Below are 19,647 nucleotides of genomic sequence, written 5' to 3'. Positions count from 1 at the left end.
CAGTATTGTTTAAGTTGTTGGTTTTTTTAAAAGTAAATGTCATTGACCAAACATTATAGACTCTTTTATTTGCACTTCAGTTTAACAGGTTGCTGCTTCTTTTGAGAACACACAGAGAATTATTCTTGAGGACAAAAGACAATGCAGAAAGAACCGTGCCTTGGCAATACCACCTAAGGAGACTTTCTGCTGCCTTTTTAGCCATCAGCATGCTTGCAGCAAGCGTGGATAGAATCCTTCTCAAATCTTCGTTTGCGAAGCCTAGCCATGATGAGTTTAACAAGAGAGATGATTTGGGTGTTGCTCACACAACTCCTTAATCTGAGGTGCTACTTGAGATCTGCTGGAGCAAGGCATCCCTGGGGTAGCAGTCACCTGGAGAGCAAGGCTGCCACTGCAGCTTCCACACCAACAGCGTGCACAGTAGCAAGTCTGAGAGGCTGCTCAGTGCTTGTTCAGAACCCACTTTGAGTTACACAGAAAGTGTAGGGACCAGCTTCCTACAGTTCTCAAAGTGTACAGAAAACAAAACATTTCTAATCACAGAGAAAAATACAGAGCCTGACTCCTTCTGATTACAGAAACTTGTTGAATCAGTACTTCTAAGAAGAAATCACGAAAAGAAACATGCTCTGGCAGCAGTGAGAATCAATCCACAGGGACCTGCCAAACTCAGATCAAATGGATTTGGGAAAAGGGATGTGCAGCAGGGAGAGAACAAGCAAGAGTTCTGCCCTCTCTGGCTGTGTGCCTGGTCTGTGCTGCCCTGATAACCCAAAGGGCTCTGCACTCTATATTCCAGTTCCAAATGGAAAAGGGAAAATTTAAAAAAAAAAAAAAAAAAAATTGAGACAGGTCATTTCAAAGTGAAAATTCAAAGCGCTTCTATTTTTCAGATATTTTTTCATGTTTTGATTCAAGCCACTTAGTAAAACAAGTGTAGTGACTCAGTGTCTCAGAGTTGTTTTTTGATTTCATCTTCTCTTTTTTGAAAAAAAAAAAAAGCTACTTTGAGTGAAAATGCTATTTCAGACAAAACTGCTGGAGTGTGCTGGTAGGTGAAATAACACAGTTGTAACAAGCTACAGAGCAATAAACAAACAAACACATTTTTAAATTAAGGCACTTAAGAACCTCAGTTTATGTTAAAGGATAATTTTATTCATTGTTAATGCAACTCTATGATTAGTCATATTTTCCATCATCACCATCATTTTACTACTTTACCTACTGTGTGGTCACAGTTGTGTGAAATTTAATTCATTCTAAGTACATTTTTAGACATAGGTTTTTGTGCCCTTGCCAAAATCTGAGAGCAGATTAACTTTTCCCTGCTAATAGCAAATACCTATGATGCTGCTGCAAGCACCCCTGGCACCCCTGACACTTTCCATTCTTTGGCTTACATGGAAGGCTGTGTAAGCTAATTACGATGGAGGCTGTGTTTCCCCTTTCCTAAGGGAAGGTTAATAGAAAAAGAACTTTGCACTAATGCAGAATCCGATCAGTTTGTGGCAGAAGCCTGGCTATGGGCGGCTGGCTGCTGTAGCACTGACGCTTTCCTAATGCTGCTGGTGTAACGACCTGCAGCAGGTAGCAGAACAAATACAGTTTATTTAAGCTAGGAGAGGGGTTAGTTTCAGTTATAAGAGCTGGTTTGATTATACATGTCTTCTACCACTTACTCAAATAGTAGCTTCTTCATTGCTGTGCTAGTCAGCCACAGCTATTAAAAATCCATAGAACAAAAGCCTCATTTGGAGAAGTGTTAACAATTATTATGTGGTACCAGTGGATCAAATATTTTTTTGTGTGAGCTCTCTGGTTAGTCAATAGTCTGCAAAATTTTTCTGTATGCTGTAATGCAGGTCATGAGGGACCTCCAGATGCCAAATGAAGGACTAAGTATTTCTGGTTACTTCTAAGAGTCTAGAATCACAATGAGATTGAAAAGCAATTCCAAACCCCCAACATACTCTGTGTCCTGCAGAAAATGCACAGTTGCCCCATTCAAGGGCTAATAGTGTGGCAGCTCTAACTCCTTGATAAGCTTATTGAACTGTGTTATGAGGAGTAAATGTTAAAACCTGCACAAATTATTCCCTTGGAACAAGGGGATTATTCAAAACCCCCCTAAAATATTACAGGAACTCCAGCCTTCCTCCCCTGCATTCACTTTACAGTATCTCTGTAGTTCTACCTTACAGTAGCTTTGCCTACTTCCCTATCATGGTGTGCCAGCATGTTAGCAGCAGGACAGAATTAGATAGGGCTGTCCAGTGCTGGCACATCTATGAAACTCAGTATGAAACCTCACCATTTGAACAGAGGCTGGAGCCCTGAATTCTCCATGTTATAGCAAAGCAAAATGGAAGCATAAACAAAACCCAAGGACATCAATTACTCCATTACAGTCTTTTGTTTAGTTATTTCTAAAATAATTAGGCTGAACATCAGGAAGAGTGTCAAAGGTAGTTTCTTTAACTGGATAGGAATGGATGTGGTTTTTCATCATTTAGCCATAAAAGAAGTTGAAGACTCACTGATCAAGAAGTTATTTCAAATGGCTCTAATATCAATACCTGGATTTTGATAATCCAGCAGCAGACCCAAATCATAAATCATAGCTTCTTCATGCACATTTACAAGGGAAGTCCTGAAAATAAGCAGGTTGCACATTGCTATAGCAAATGAGAGGGTATTATATCATTTCCAGTGGCATATTTGAAATTCACAGGGCTTAAAATTAGTCACCATTCATTTCAGAACATAGTATATAGAGGTGCTCAGATTGCAAACTCCTGCACTACACTTGCTGGCAAACAGCCCACAGTCAACAGCCAAACTGAATGGGAATAATACAAAAGCTCTTGTTGAGTGCTGAGGAAAAGGGATCATGCGGAAGTGCTATCAGTAGTCCTCAATCTAGAGTAATTTATGGTTCTGTTCTCTGTTGTGTGGGAAATAAAATTCTGAGCTCAAGTCACAAAGCCTAAATTTGTTTTACAAGCAGTGAAGTTAAATGCTACCAACTTCACTCCCAGGTCCTGCTGTCCCATGTCATTCTTGAGTCACACTGATCACATGCATTCTGACACAGTGGACCCCATGACTCTGGGAAACTATGCACTGCACCAGCAATATTTAGACTTGAACACAAACACAGAATAACAAATGGATCTTGTTTCTTGCCTACAGAAAAGGACATTTTAGATGCAGTAAGGCGTAACTCTCCAGATGATGTGCTCTTTGGCGCACAGCTGCTTTTGGCATTTTAAAGTACAGAGGATGAGTGGAATTAAATACACAAAAAGTACTGTAAAGAGGACAAGAATGCAGGCATTTTATTGTAAATATTTTATTTCTGCCTCCTCAATTATGCATTTACTGCATTTTGTACCAAAATCTTCCTAATGCTGTGGCTAGCCTGTCTTCCCACAATTCCCCTCCTCTCTTCTAGCATCCAACCACTCCTTACCGCCTGCAACTGCACTATACTCTGTAAACCGAATCCATTTGTCCTGGCCTGACACCACAGTGATAGGATACGCAGAGAAACTGGAAGCAGAATAGTATAGGTTATCAAAGAAGGTCCCCTGAGGACATGGGAGCAGTATTGAGCTGAGAAAAAGAGCAGCCTGGGAAACAGGAGAGGCTACATGTGCCTTTTGATAAGTGATAGGGTGTGCACATATGTTATTTCAGTGGAACTACTGACCCCTAAATACTTTAGCACAACAACCATGAGAAGCACCTTTTGCCACATGTTATGAGCAAAGATACTATTGCTTTTATTCCCTGCTGTAAGTAACACTTCCCTGAAATAAAGGAAGGTATTTAGTAAGTTCTTCATTGGAGTAAAATGGTTACATACAAGAACTGCATCTTGTTATACATTGGTTTCTTCCCTTCACTAAACAGGTTAAGGCTCTTTTCTCCCCTTATTTTCTTAATAAAATAATTACATAAGGCTGGTAAACTGACATCCAAATAGTCAGTCACGTTCTCTATGACAAAGCAACACACAAAGTGAGAAAAAAAAGGCAAAAACCTGTAAGAGTAATTCTCTGAGATGTATCAAGAAGTCTTACAAGTAGTTAGTACAATTTCTGCTTATATTTATATTCAAAAAGCAACAAAATCCCCAGTTATGGTACTGGTCTGTAAGGCTGACAGAACACAAATTTTTGCAGCGCAGATCTACCTCTTAGTTTTAACTTTCTTTGAAGCAGCTCAAGGAATAAGGCTTAAGAGTTCAAGCGATCCCCGAAACTGAAATGTTTGGTGACACTAATGAGTCCTCGGTTGGAGAAGTGGCAATATTCTCTGGTAGAAACTTTGGGCCTAGCTCTTTGCCATTTCTCAAGATCCATTTACAGTGAAGTAAAGAACTCTAAATTAAAGCATTTGGTGCTGAAATACCATAGCACTCTGTAAGATTTTGTATTTGAAATAGTAACAGCCTCCAGTATGCTGGAGTATGCTCCAGTATCCACCAGTGTTATCTTATGCACACCATTTAGGTTACTGTTTGGAAATGCTTGCTCCAGAGAGATTCTGGTAAATGAGTAACTATTTATCTAAAATTTTTAAAATTATTATTCAGGGCTTACAGAAACTATATCTCAGCAGTTGCTTGCATGAGTTCAACAAGCAAAACATTCTGTTGTGTAAAGCATTAAGAGCATACTGCCTTTAAAGAACATTCTACAAGTTCTGTCCATGACAAGATTTCAATTGCTGCTGGTTGTGAAACTGCAAAATGTCTGTCATTCAGCAACACTTGTTTCTCATTCTAAGACTCTGAGATGCAGTATAAGATTTACTTACTGTTGGCTGCAATTTATTTTCCCATCACATCAACTTAAAATTTAGCTTTCAGCTGTGTAAACATCCAACTCCCAACTCCCTAACATCTGCATCTTCAGAGGGGAAAAAAGAAGGGGGGGGGGGAGGGGAAGAGAACAAATGCAAGTTAACTTGCAAGCCTTTAAAACAGATGTTTGGTTACATCAGTGGCCTTAAAAGAACTACTAAGATATTGCAACTATCTTGAAATTTACAAATTACCACTCTATTTAAGCACAATTCATTAATTAAACACAAAAACTGGTTGGCAGAAAAGAGAACTTTGGAGCTTTCACTTCCATTTCTGGGTACTTAAGGCATCAAATAAAAGTTTTAAGTCATTTGTATGTTTAGGTTGCTAAATGAAATTTGATAGAAAGCATTTAAAATTCATTGACCCTGAACACTTATTTAGGTACAGAGATCCAAGCCTTTGGAAGATTAGGATCTTTTCAAGGAAGATGAAAAAGTAATAAATGGCATTGCCATTGTTCTCAACCCTCCCCCACTACAGAAAATAAATTTAAGGCTTGTTTTTTATGATGGAGTTATTAAGGATAAACATTAACTCTGGAATGAAAAATGCACTTAACCATTTATAACTTTGGTGCTTTTTAATATGTCAAAAAGGCAATGTTTGGTTACAAACACAAGCTTATTACAGCCCCCAGCTCTTCTCTCCCTAAAAAAGGGGTCAGTGGGGAGGGGGCTGAGGGGGAGTAAAAGGAGAGCTATTGAGTGAATAAAATTTAAGATTTCTTGCCTTATTGACTTATAGGTTTTGTTTAACTCATGAAAAATTAATCTCTTTTAAATGCACTTAATTATAATCAAACACCCATATCAATGTCTGTCAGCACATCAGCACATCTGGCAGCAATGAAGACAAATTAACAATAAGTCAAAAAATCTGGCAATATGATCAGCTGAAGCACGCAAAATCCATTCTGTACACTTAGACCACCAGCGACCAAGGATGGATTAACTTCCTGTTTCTAATACTGGTGCCTAAAGTAAAGGGAAATTGCATTGCAATCTGGGTACCAGGTTTCTGGCTACAACTAAAAGCCCTTAGCTCAGCTACACCAGGCAATGAAATCTTTGCTCAAGCTTTAGCCATGATGCCTGTGATGGCCTACTTTAACAGCTGCATTTAATTTAGTTTAAAAGAAGATATCTGGCAACCATGTAAGTTTGCACCTTCAAAGCAGGCAGATTTAAAAAGCCAATCTCCTATAGTATTAACCACTTTAGAATCTCACTGTTCTAATGGAGTGATGACAAAAAGATTCACAGATTTTTAAAATAGTAGGTATCCATACACAGAAAACCAAAATAGAGTGTTTTCACTTAGTTTTAATTACTATGTTATAATAAGCAATTCTCTTTCTCCAACTTCTTAAGAGTTGAAGATATTGTGTTCATTACTGCAAATATAATCCAGCAAGAATTCAATATTGCTCAACTTGACCGAGCAATTAAATAAAGCACAGATCTCATCTATAACCAGAGAAGGGCAGCCAAGTAAGGAACAGAAGCACAAATTAAACCAAAGTAAACATTATCTTGTACTTGGATTACCTTCTCATGTTGGGCATGGAGTGGTCGTAGAAGCAAAAAAGGAGGGAGAAAGGGTATGGGAAAGCAAAGACTCAGGCATGCACTGCATATTTGGCAAACACTGAACACTAACCCACTCAGAAAAGAGCAGTTTTACCAAGCAGATATACAGTGCCTCTTTTCTTCTTCTACTAAATAGCTTGATGTGAATTTGTGCATCTACTGTGTATATCCTCCAACAGATGCAGGCACACTACAACACAGGCATGGAAAAACTGGCAGTACTACAGCCTTGCGCGCATGAAAACTGGGAGCATGTGCGCACAGTGGAAATTTGCTAAGTGGAAAACACTTGCATACTTATTTTGGTTGAAATAGCTTCAAGCCACTTCTCCAGCAGCCATGGCAGGACCACACCAACTCTTTGAAGATGAACATATTTTACACAGTAAATCTAAAGGTACGAGTTTAGGTCAAACAAAGGTGCAAACGTGCATCAGAAAACACTGTCTAGAAACGTAATTCACGTTGTTCATTCTTCATACACTAATGTGGGTCAGAGACCACACAGCAGCAGATTTTATTAAAAGTAATGTGCAAATAAGATGCATGATACCTGCAAACAGCATGGAGTTTCCATTTATAAAAAGGTACAAGTAACAGTACAAAATTAGAATGTTTACTGCTCATTTCAATAAAATGAAGTCTGACATAGAAATACATATGCTGTATTATTTACACCATTAATTTACAAAATATATTTGCATTAAAAAAGCTATAAAATAATTAAAAATATAGTATTTTTATAAGGAATGTTTTCTCAGTACAACAAACGAAGAGCACTTTGGCAATTATGCTTTATTGGAATAAAAATACATTTTTTCTTCAGAATTCATAGCATCATGTGGTTTCTTTCTTTCCTTCTTCTTTTCCTTAGTCCCTTTTTAAATAAAGTTTCATACTGAGGTAGTAGTATATCAAAGTATTTCTTTGGTTCCAGAAATCAATAGCAAGTCCAAAAAGAACTATGTATCCAAATCACAGGATTGGAAAGCAGAAGTCCTAAAGTTTTCAAATGACTGTTTGCAAGTATAAAAGCTATTTTCTCCTCTAGAATCTGTCCTTTCCTTTCCCTCTTCATCTGCCTCTGCATCAAAGTCCAGTGAGGCATGATGATTATTACGGGAGGTTTTCGGCTGGCAATTTACTGGCTGCCTACAACTTGAAAGAGTGTCCAGCTGAGGCCTCCATAAAGGTTTTCCAAATGTTCCTGAAAGACAGTAAAAGAGTGAGTACAGAAATACCAATGCTAACAGCTTCGTGCCTCACCAAGGACTGCATGTTGGAATGTAAGCCAAAGATTGACAGAAAAAGTTCACCAAAGTGAAATTTTACTTCACTGTTGTTTTACCCCTTAAAAGAAAACATCGATGTGATCACAAGCATAAAGCAAGACTCTGCCACCTGAGACATTAAAAACATTTCCAAAGCAATTGTATAGCCACCGACAACTTTCTTTCGTTTTCATGACTACTTCCATACCCATTTTAATTTGGAGAGGGTGGTGAGGGGGGAGGTGGGAACACAGACCAAACTGCAAACACAAGACACTTTCCAACGCAAAGGTCACAGCAGTCTCCCTGTTTTGTTCTTCAGTGAATGAATGGCACATACCATCTGCCATGTAGTTCAGAAAAAATAAAACAGGTTTTTAAAAAAATTTAACTCCTGACCTGTATTGCGTTATGCAACATCATCCCACAGTGCAATCCAAATGCTAAAGAAATCTTTTTCTGGTTAGCATGTCTCATTAATAATAAAAGTCCAGCTAGCCACACGCTCCATTCATAACTGATCATCTAGCTATTTGTGGGCAAAGAGAACAGTCGTAACCCAACGAGAATTCAGCATTTCAGTTCAATCTTTATAAATAACTACCTGGATTTACTAGTCAGAAAATAATTAGCATCAACACCTTTGAAAGAAGGGTCTTCTCTTTTTTCATTGATACAGCTATTGCAAATCAGCGTCTGCAAGAGACACTCAAAGGACTTATTTTTAGAGGAAAACATGCTACAGGCTGATTTTGAAGAACTTGAGTTTTTATTAATAACTTAACACTACAATCTTTAATAAATTTTGAACCCAAACCACCACACTTTTGCTTAGGGGCTAGAAGCAAGGGTTTCAAGTAAAACTGTCATCTGAGAAGTTACTAAAAATGGAATTGGACAAGATCCACATTTGCATCAATGCTTTGTAGAGCAATTTTAACCTAATACAATACGAAAGGATGTTCCTCACAACAGCAAAGCTACAAATGAGTCCTATCTTAAAAACCAAAATCCAAGCTATGAACTTCCTGATTCATGCATTGACAGTAAAGTTAATTCCAGTTGTCTTCTTCATTGTGATTGTATAAGCAAAAGGGGAGTTGAATTTGAAGACAATGCTGAAAAAAGTGGATTCACAACTAAGGACAAGAAATCTATCACAACTTCTTCCACAGCCACCATCTCCAAGATCTAGCCATAGGTTCTTTGAGGCAAGAGCACTAATGATTAAAAAGCATCCAAGGCAGTGATGATGCAACTTAAGCAGGGTTGTAGCCTAAGAGAACTGATGAAAAGAGTAGCTCTGTATAGATTTTTAGGGCAAGATGCCCTTGATATGGCATTAACTCCAGGGTATACCAATCTATAGCTGAACTATTTCCTGCAGGAGCCCTATCCACACAGTCCCACCACAGTAATAGTGGCAGGCAGCCAGGGGTCTGGCCACATGTAGTCGCAGGGCCTCTGCCAGATGTCCTGGCATCTGCAACATTTTATAGTTCAAACATCTGGCTTTCGAAGGGGGAAAACTTCAGAGGTTGTGCCTCGCTCCCCACCCCCTGAGAACAAAGAGCCCAGTGACGTGCATTCCCCCAGGTCCCCTTGCAGAGCCATCAGACCCAGGCCTTGATCAGCCAATGCTGACACACCAGCCAGGAAACAATCCACGGTACCAGGGCTGTGCTTGGTGCAAAGATATCACAAGGATGAGAGCAGTATGTGGTTTTATATGCATTTTAAACCAACCAGCCCAACCAATACCCAAAACTTAAGAAGCTTCAAAGGTAAAGCTTTTCTCCTTCCCCCCATCTCTTCCTGCAATCTGGATTAAAATTGTAAACCCTGAAGTAAACTTTGGGAACTCTTTTTGTCATACAAACCATGAGAAAAGGACAACGGAGGGGTAGAGAGGGCATTTTTACATAGTGCCTTACTTTGAAGGCATGATACATGTTACATGATACATACTCATACAAGCTCAAGTCTCCCCACCTGCCCTGAGCCCTCCTGGGACCTTGTATACCTTTTGCCTGTTATGTATCCTAACATTTATGGAAATTTGCCATCTATATTAAGACAGAAGATAAGAATCACATCACTGATGAGACTTTCATGTAAGTGTGAGCTATTAAGACATCCCAGTAACCTAAATATTCTCATCACACAGTTTTACTATAACCATTCCTCTCTTCCTCAGCTTAAAACATTAGGGAAAGAAAAAGCTGAGAAATCAGTTTTGCTTAGTGTTGTAAGGAGGAAGCAAGACAGCAAGCTCGAATAAAAAACAACAACTAGAACATACCCATGAAAGTGCTGTTACTCATAACAGATGAGGGTTCCAAACTTCTGTTTAAATCAAATGTGTCCAAATTCAGACTTTTGCTTTTTAGTCCAGTTCCTTCATTTTGAGTATAAATAGAATTAATCAATCTGCTACTTGTAGCCTGCATCCCGATAATGCCAACACACTGGTCAAAGGGATCATCTAGTGGAGGCAAGTATTGATAGCATTCCTTTTTCCTTAAATATCCAGACTCAAAAGGATCCAAGCATGCTGTTCTTTGGTCAGGGCTGCAACCTAATGAAAATGAAAGATTGTTTTCATATAGATTCATCATAACACAAGATTGAATTAGGACTAAAACTTCCCCCCTGCCAACTTACTTGCATTGTATGCTTCAAATGCATCAGAACTATATGTGTTTCCTTTTAAATACAAAGTCCCTGAAGTCCCCAGATAGTGGCATAGGAATGGATCTGCAGCACCCTCCAAGTCTGTTTCACTGCTGTTATCTAGATGGCAAATGCCTTAGAAATAAAATTGACATGTCAGTATAAAATCTTTTCTGAATCTTCGGCTTACAGTTTCTTAAGAACCCCATGTGTTCAGCTGCATTTCATAGTGTATTTTAGAGTTTGATTAGGTTCAACCTAACCTTTTGATAAGAATTCTAATTCTAGCAAGTGTTCAATTAATTAGCTTAACAGAGAATGTGTCACACTTTGCTTCATGATACAACCCCTAAATAACAAAACAAAACCCATCACAGGGATCAAAGCCAGGGACAACTTCTAAAGCACTTGTGAAGCCAGGTTCATGCTCTGTCTCACAGATACGTTTTGGAGCCCAGACTGTCAACACAAAAGTCCCACGTGGAAGAATCTGAAGGAGTAACTGGCTGCTTGAACAGCCATAGAGATTTTCAGTTCAAATGCTCCTGAAGGTGTGGACACGGTCTGTGGTTCTTGACCCACAAAGAGGCTGCTCCTCTCACTACCCTACAACTGTAGCACTATCTCACCACCACTTCATTGCCACCTGTTCCAATTCCTGACTGTATCTCAATCCCTACCTCTTCCCAGCAAAGTGCCTTTTCCTCCCTAATGCAGGTATGTTACACTAGATTTTCAGGCGTCAGATGTATAAATATCAAGTACTGCAGCATAAGGTAACTTGCAGTCACTTTAAATCTCTTATTGACTTTGACCCTAATGACTTTTCTAACTGGCAAGTTTAAAGAGTTAAACTAAAGTTACACTGGTATTATCACATATGCCCACATGCCATTAAAGAATCCTTTTCAAGCTGTAAGAGCTGAAGACAAGCTGTTGCTTTGGACACTCTTCTTTTGGAAACGTGATCATCAGTTTAAATTTACCCTTGAGATTAGTGAAAAAATTCATAATTTAATAAAAGCCATAACGTTATTTGGATGAACAGATCCAAGTTCCTTTTATTATCTTTTTGAAGCAATACTAAGCAATACATTTCACATCCTCAAACTTTCAGTAAAGACACTTCTTTAGTGTTATTTCTACTAGTCAGAAAGACAATAGGAAAACTACAGCTACTCAAGCAACATAGAAAATCTGCTTAGCATTTTATACCTACCATTACCGTCTCTCTGCTGTAAGAAATACCCTCCCACAGAAGAAGTGAGGAACTGATGATGACTGCCATTTTCAGATGAGCCATATCCATCCTGCCTTTCAGCTAGTGTCCCCTGGGATGACAGGTAACTGGGAATGTCAGCAGGCAAATTTGTTTCATCTGTGGGGATGCAAAACACATACAAAAGCCATCAGCATACTTCAGTTTGCAGAAGCACTTATAAATTTGTCAGCAAAGCACTGCAAGTAACAAGTAATTTGCTCTTCTGAGCCAAAGCACTCAAATGTTCCTACAATAAAGTCTTTGCAAAGCAACCACAAACATTTTTTTTCCTTTCCAAGGCAAACTTTCAGTTTACACACCTGTATTTGTGATGCTGCAATCTTCATTCCTCCTTCTTGTGTGGTAGATGATGATTACCCACACCAAGGAAGTGCCCACCACACAGCAAACCACAGCTATGATCACAATGCCAACTGTGGCCCATCCATCATCATCAAGTGATGGGGCAACATTTTGAGGAGAATCACAAGTGGGAGTAGGAATTACATTAAGACGGATGTTGCCGCGTTCTGTCCCAAGTGTATTAGACATTTCACAGGTGTATTTTCCAGCATCTTCTACATCTGTATCCACAATAATTAGTAACTGATTGCCTGCAGCAAAGAAATGTCTTTCTGTTACCACGAGAGGGCTGTCATCCTTAGTCCAGTTCAGTCGGGGTGGAGGACTACCACCAGCAATACACTGCAAGACTGCAGTTTCCCCTTTTGTTACAGTTCGATCCATCAAAGGTCGCAAAAATGATGGTGTTTCTGAAAAGAAAGCACAAGCCTTATATCCTAAATGACCTTGCAAAAATGACAACGTCCCCTTCCTTCAAAGCTCAAGAGGAAAAGCTAAATTAAATGCATCAGTAAGGCCTAATGAAGCTTAATCTGATTCTCAGAAAAAACTCAAGGACTCTTGACTTTAGAGCCTACAATTTACTTGTCAACTGATCAGACCTAAATGCTTGATTACCTCACAAGGCAAAAAGGCCAAATCATACACACTTAAGGTTGCAGAGAACTAGAATAAAAATGGTTAACAAAATGTAACAAGGATTGCCAATATCTTACCTAGTACTGTTAATGTTGCGTTAGCTGAAATGCTTCCAGCAGTGTTTTGAGCTGTACAGCTATAAACACCTGTGTCCTCAATCTTTACATCAACAATAAAGAATACATCATCTTCAGGCATGACATGCATGCGCCTCTTGCGCGCTGCAGGAAAATCTGTTCCACCATCTTTCTGCCAAGCAATCTGTGGGACAGGATGCCCAACTGCAGCACATTCCAAACGTGCCATTGCTCCAGCTCGAATGGTTAAGTCCATGGGGATCTTTGTAAATGAAGGTAGCACTAAAGAAAAGTTAGTGATACCAAAATGAATACATGAAACATACTTTTTCTTTTTTGCACAACATTTTCTTAACACCCTTTGTTGGCCTAAAAATGCCAGAGAAGCACACAACCTAAATTTATCAGTATCCAGCAGAAAGAAACGGAGGGAACTGTGAAGTATGTGAGACCACCTAGATCCAAATCTCATTTCTGCAAACAGCCTCCTACATGTCCTTTCCACAGCACTTTGAAACAAAGTATACACTTACCTCCTGTGAAGACAGGATTAATGTTTTTTCCATCTTGTAAGATAGATTTTGTCTATCTATAAGATTTATTATGAATCTTATTACTTGTTTTTTCCTATACTATGCTTCAACACAATGGGACCAGAAGTATAGCTGAATGGTCTGATCTTGGAAGTAGATATATTTTAAGAAATAATCTCAGCATATTAAGGGATCTCTTAAAAGATACAGATGATGAGAATGGAAAAACTATGTTCACACATCTTGATTAAAATCATTCTACTTTTAAGGCCACAAGCAAAAAGTAACATACTTACTGTTTACTGTAAGTTTGGCTTTGACAGAGTAAGATGAACCAAAGTGATTTGAAATAACACACTGGTATTTCCCTTCGTTACTGAACTCAACATTGCGCAGTCGAAGGATGGTAGTGTACTCCATCACTTCACCACCCTGTGCCCGGAGGTGTGCATAATTCTCCATTTCAGCATCTTGCAGTAATTCATTGTCTTTCTTCCATGCAAAAGTCATTGGGGAATCACTGCTGCTGGCTGCTGAACACACAAAACTCAAATTGGAGCCTTTGATTGCTGACTGGGTTTCTGGCTGTACGGTGATCTGTGGTTTAGGAAAATCATCTGCACAGAAGGGAGAAAAAGTAACACAGGGCAAGAGAAAAAAAAAAATAAAGGTGAGGCCTGAGGACTCTTTTCAGAAGGAGTTTGTAAGCCTTGTTTTATAGGTTTGAGAGAGGAGTCAGATAACTGTTTATAAAATGGATACACAATGCTTTAGTTTTAAATTTCACTAGCCTTAGTGCATTAAAGATGTCATATTTTATGAGTTTATTGTGCCAAGTCATCTCTCATTGAAAAAAAAGCACATTTAAAATCAGACTATGTGTATAGTTTGTTTAACAGCAGCCTTAAAGATGGAAGAACTACCCCCTGACATCTGTAAGAACTATTCTGAACATCAGTCAAGAAGCCTACCCTTCATATTTACAACACCTGAGGCTGCTGTGGGTTTTTCTTTATTGAAAGCACAGTCCTTCTGCCATCAGAAACTGTAAGTTATAGTCAAGGGTTTTACCCAAACCCATAAACAAAAAATCGTGTACAAAAGTCAGTGTTTCAGTGATCTGTGGTTGTTTGGTCCAAAGAGGATAAAGATCCCTTAAGCAGGACAGCACACAAGAACTTCAAGACATTAATTTCTGGAGGTCTCTTTACCATTGAAAAGTTACCTTCAAAGTGACATGTTGTGAGTTTACAGAATTAATTGCCTTCTGAATTATTTATTCAATTGTATGTACACTGCATGTATAAAAGGAGTGGGCAATTAAATGCCTGGTCTCCCAAAAGCAAAAGCGTTAGCATATTCCCAGTTTTCAAGATGTCTCCAATCTCCTGAAAAACTTCACAGGAACTGCAGGAAAAGGCCTGTGCCCCAAATACTCCTCCCTGCACAAGAGTCCATTTTTATCTAGCCCCTTGTCTCCTTATATCTCATTTGTTTGGGAATCACATATCAAGGTCAAAGTGTTATTTCCTAAAAGAACTTTCACGTTGTGTGTTACAAAAGAAAATAAGATGTGCAGATAGCCTAGCCTTGAGCTGCCTGCAAAAGACACGCAGGTCTGAAGTTGTGTTCCAGTGACAGGGTAATGTGAATCTGGGACTCTAAGCAAGGACCTTAAGAATCTCCAAGGCCATTTTTTTTCATGCCTCATACCCATGTCTTAAGTCCTCCATGACAAACTATACAATTTGAAAATTAAGTTGATAGTTTCACTGACTTTGCACAGGTATAACTAAAGTAAAGCACTGTAAATACTTAAATTAGCCTTGTGAGAGGACAGGAGAATATATTTTAATCTTATTTCACAGGAAGGGGGGGATAAAAAGGTCACTCAAATAAGCATACAGTACAGAATACAGAACACACCAGGATAATAGAGGCACTGTGTTTTGTCAGAAAAGAACTATTTGAATGCATATTTGGATGAATGTATCACAGAGACACACATTTATACCCACATTTTAATTTCACACAGGAGTCAATACACTTCTCTTAAAAATTCTATAAAAGCAAAAGCAGTCATTGTAAACTCATAAGGCAAGGTGTGTACACCCAAATGTCTAGTGATGGTACACTTTAAAGATTTAAGTGAATCACTTATTTGATTGTATTAAGAGATTTTAGATACTTCTGCACGACAATTACGTTAAGTATTAAATATAACAACTATTAGTACATTCCCTTTTGCTAATACATCTTAAAAGGGTTTGAAATGAGTTAATTAAAAATGCCATTCAGCAGCTAAAAGAAAGGTCACAATTTGTTAAAGTCCCTGGTTTAAAAAATAAAAGTTATATATTTAAATTCCCAATTTCATTTTTTGACAGAATGAGTTTCTCATAAATAAGAATGTATACTTCATTATACTCCTTTAACCACCAAGTAACCTGTAATTTTCTGCACTGTCAACTTCTCCTTTTCAGCAGTAGCCAGCACCTACTCATTATTTATTAAATATTTGACTGCTAACAGAAAGAGAGAAAACAACATTTTTGTATACTATTTTATACTCTGTACCTGCTTTCCCACTGCAAAAAAGGATATAAGCAGCAACAGTAAAAATTAAGTAGTTATATTTGTTATGAGAGAAAAATTATTGAGAAGATAGTTACTGTTTTGTCTACGAAGAATACAAAGTTTGAATCCTTTCTAGTAAAAAAAAAAAATGTATTCAACAAAAATACATGAAATCCAGTTAGCTTTTAATTTCCTAATATTTTTGTTGCAGTTCCCACTTTATGTATCAGAGTACCTAAACACACATCTTTACTCTGAATGCTTAGCTTCACTTTGCTTTAAACAGAGAACACAACATACATGTGAATAATGAATGCTACTAAACATACACAGAAAACTTTCATTTTTAAGGCAGATACTATCACCTCAAATTCTCAAGTAAAAATATTTTACTAGCATTTACTATCTGGTAAACTGAAATACAAAATATCAACAGTGTAAATGGAGGCATACACAACTACCACCACAGACTATTGAGCTTTCCCTTGTACATTATACTACGTACTATGTAAGCAAGCTGTACATAAAATAAAAGCCAAAAGACTGTCACTCCCCAACTTGTACAAAGCTACAAGTTTTGAGCATCTACATCACAGTTTGGGAATAGAAAAAAATGTTAATAAATATCAAATCCTCTCCATTTTATTACAGAAATCAAAACATATCGAAGAAACTACAAAAAAACTAAGCATACAGCAAAATTTTTCTATGGAATGAGAAATAGAGGCTATACTTACCACAGACAAACCCATCCAGGCTGACAGCAAAAATACTTCTCCCTTTTAGCAGCTGAGGATGGGCACAACTGGCATTTACAAAGCTCTGGAAGCTGTTCTCTGACATCCACTGTGGTAGCCATTTTAACTGGCAGTCACACAAGAGACTTGATGTGTTGAAGTGCCTGAGAGAAAGCAGTTACACTCAAAGACGGTTTGTTGGTTTTTTCTATTTGTATTACACATCTATATGAGCACACATTAGTAACAAAATAAATTTTGAGGCTAAACACATGTATCACAAGAGAAAAGACAGCAATATCGTTCAGCTCAGGTGTAGTGACACTATTGTCATGACTCCTACATTCTACAAAACAGACACGTTATCCTGAACTCCCAGCTTCTGCTACAAATATGAGTACAGGTAAACAGGCATATTTGTGCTGTATCAGGTACAAAAGTACAGCCAGCAGTAGGACACATGGAATGGGCATGCAGGAGAACAGTCCAGAAGGTAGGCACTCTGGAAGTCAACATCTGAGACAGCTTCATTCTCATTTCCCTTTCAGTCAGAATTTATCTTGGTGAAGATATTTAAAAAGGGGAGTGGGGAGACAGAGAATAGTAACTTGTTGAAATAACTTGTGCAGAACTTACCTAACCTGTGGGAATATCTACACTCACAGAGTGAAAAAACAAAAAAGCAAAGAAATATTCTGGTAAGCATCTAGAATCAGGAGTTCAAGCAGGAAGAGTTCTCGTTTTTGGCTGAAAACTCAAAATCACCCTTAAAAAAACATATTAAAAAACCACATTCAGTAGTAAAATACCTGTCTTTAAATCTCACCTGTTTTTGAAAGAAAAGCAAAAATAATTTATGGATCCAGGGGGATATACAGCTTTAAAGATAAATGAAGACATAGTAATTCTTGATTTTTTTTTTCTTGAAGAAAAGGAAGAGTGTCTCTGTGTTCTTTTCTCACATTAGCACTGCATAAAAACCTAGGGATGCCAGCTCACCAGTTTACATTGAGATGAAACAGGTCATCTTTCACTGAAGTTTTAGAATCATTCTTGTTATTTTTATGAGCAGACAAACCACAATTTTTTTGCTATCCTGATGAAGTAGGTAGGTATCTGTCATATTATTTTCCTCTAGGGTCTCAGAATAAAACTACTAGATATGAAGTTATACTAAATAATCTTACTTGTGGGAAACTACTTTCTACCATCTGTCTGTATCTTCCTCAGACATAATATATGTCTACCAGGTGTTTCAAGAAAAGTACAGGAAAAACAACACAGACAACTCTTCAATAGTTATTTCATTGAAGTTGTTTACAGTCTAGTATCTTACAGCATCTTACACCTTCTGGAGCAGTGTTAGCCTGTCTTTCCATCACATTTGATCACTCTTCAAATCATCTGTATCAATTCCTAACTGTCAGCACTGTGCTCCCAGTTCTCCTGTGCCAAACTAGCAACTGCCTTGAAGCTGGCTGAGCGAGTTCAGCAAACTAATCAAGCAATACAACCAGGTCCAACTCAAGGAAGAGGAAAGGCAGAAAACCCCTGGCTACAGGTAGAACCATGGTTTCTGTTTTCTAGAGCAGCTACAGCACAATATGGGTAACATTCAACTGAATTTCAAATGAACCAAATATTGTCTAGATACAAGAAAAAAATATTTTACAGTGTGAACAATCACACACTGGAACAACATGTGACATGGTGGAGTGCCCAGCACTGGAGGCTTTCAAGACACAACTGGACATGGTTCTAGATAACCTCATCTAGCTGCCCTTTTCAAGGAAAGGTAGGACCAGATGACCCTTTTAGGTATCTTCCAACCTGGTCTGTTCTCTAAGTCTATGAAATACGCAAGGTTCCTTGCTACTTTCTCTATGGCACTCAACGTGGAGTAATTCTGTAAGATGAACAGAGAGCCAGCTCCCAGTGACACTTGATAGGAGTCTGGAGAACACAAATGAAAAGCTCCAGACGAGCTTCAAGCAGTTTCTACTCATGAGAGTAGCATCTTTTTGTTATTCTTTAGTTTGCTGACAGATTATCTACAGAGCAGTTCAGGGCAACAGGTTTGACTAGACAGGGAGCAGTGACAATGTTGTTCCATATCGATCAATAGAAAAAAATGGTAAGAGGACAAAAAGAAAATCCTCACTAGAAGAATACATTTTTCCCAGTGACTGCTTCACAGCTTCTCTGAAGATCTGTCCCTTTGTTACTATAGGACAGAAGGACTCGATTACAAGCACTGACAACCAGGTCTTCACGAAAGAATTGCAGCACTGTATTTCACTGGTCCAGTAAGCTTTAGCTCAGGGATAGCACTGCTGATCTTATAGTATATTACATCAAAGTCTTCCTTATTTAAAACCCATCAGAGATCAGTCAATTTAAAATAAGGACTTTATAGACACCAAATGTAGCAGAAAACAAATGCCTCCTATCCCCCACTCTCTCACTTAAAATACACCCATCATATAAAAAATAAAAGAACCCAAAACACTGACAAACTTTTTATGTGACTTCACACAGATTACAGCACAACTTTATCACTGCATTAGGTGACATCTTACAAGGTTTTTATTTATATATTTATATATATATATATATATATATTTAATAGAGGTGATGCCTTTTGATAGAAACTTACAATTCTTTGAGTTTCTTCATTTGTGAAAATGCATTTCCTTGAACTGACATAATTGCATTGTTACTTAGATCTCTAGGAAAATAAAAGAAAAATAACATTAGAGGAAAGCAGTAATTTATTAAACTGAATATATTTAAGACTCAAGGAATAGATTGCTATTCTAGTGATATACAAAGGATCCTCAAGCTCAAAAGTGAACGAGACACAACTAAGGAGTTTTATAGCACACTTAATATATAACACTTTCTGCATTAATTCCAAAATACCCAGTATAATTCCAAAACTGAAGAACCTTCTAAAGATCACAGTAGCAACCATGGTAATTGCATTTCATCCGAAGTCACAAGTAAAGCTTGTTAGTCCCACTTTCATTTCAATTAGTATCAAAA

The 19,647-nt window shown here is 38.0% G+C and overlaps 1 protein-coding gene across 3 annotated transcripts in view; it reads right to left on the bottom strand.

Annotated features, from left to right (window-relative positions):
* Positions 1-7,242: 7,242 nt before the first annotated feature.
* LRIG3 (leucine rich repeats and immunoglobulin like domains 3) overlaps positions 7,243-19,647 on the bottom strand; it is a 38,477-nt gene continuing 26,072 nt past the window's right edge. For all 3 annotated transcript variants that reach the window (XM_027656615.1, XM_027656624.1, XM_027656633.1), the window contains 9 exons: positions 19,259-19,330; positions 16,603-16,766; positions 13,585-13,905; positions 12,756-13,037; positions 11,997-12,449; positions 11,635-11,793; positions 10,407-10,550; positions 10,045-10,320; positions 7,243-7,678 (listed from right to left, as the gene is read on the bottom strand). In XM_027656615.1, the coding sequence (XP_027512416.1) occupies positions 7,434-7,678; positions 10,045-10,320; positions 10,407-10,550; positions 11,635-11,793; positions 11,997-12,449; positions 12,756-13,037; positions 13,585-13,905; positions 16,603-16,766; positions 19,259-19,330 (2,116 nt within the window). In that variant the 3' untranslated portion in view covers positions 7,243-7,433. The remainder of the gene's footprint in view (positions 7,679-10,044; positions 10,321-10,406; positions 10,551-11,634; positions 11,794-11,996; positions 12,450-12,755; positions 13,038-13,584; positions 13,906-16,602; positions 16,767-19,258; positions 19,331-19,647) is intronic.

Source organism: Corapipo altera, unplaced genomic scaffold (assembly GCF_003945725.1).
Source record: "Corapipo altera isolate COAL_440 unplaced genomic scaffold, ASM394572v1 1, whole genome shotgun sequence".
In the NCBI taxonomy this organism is placed as follows: Eukaryota; Metazoa; Chordata; class Aves; order Passeriformes; family Pipridae; genus Corapipo; species Corapipo altera.
This window is presented reverse-complemented; position numbering and strand designations above follow the sequence as displayed.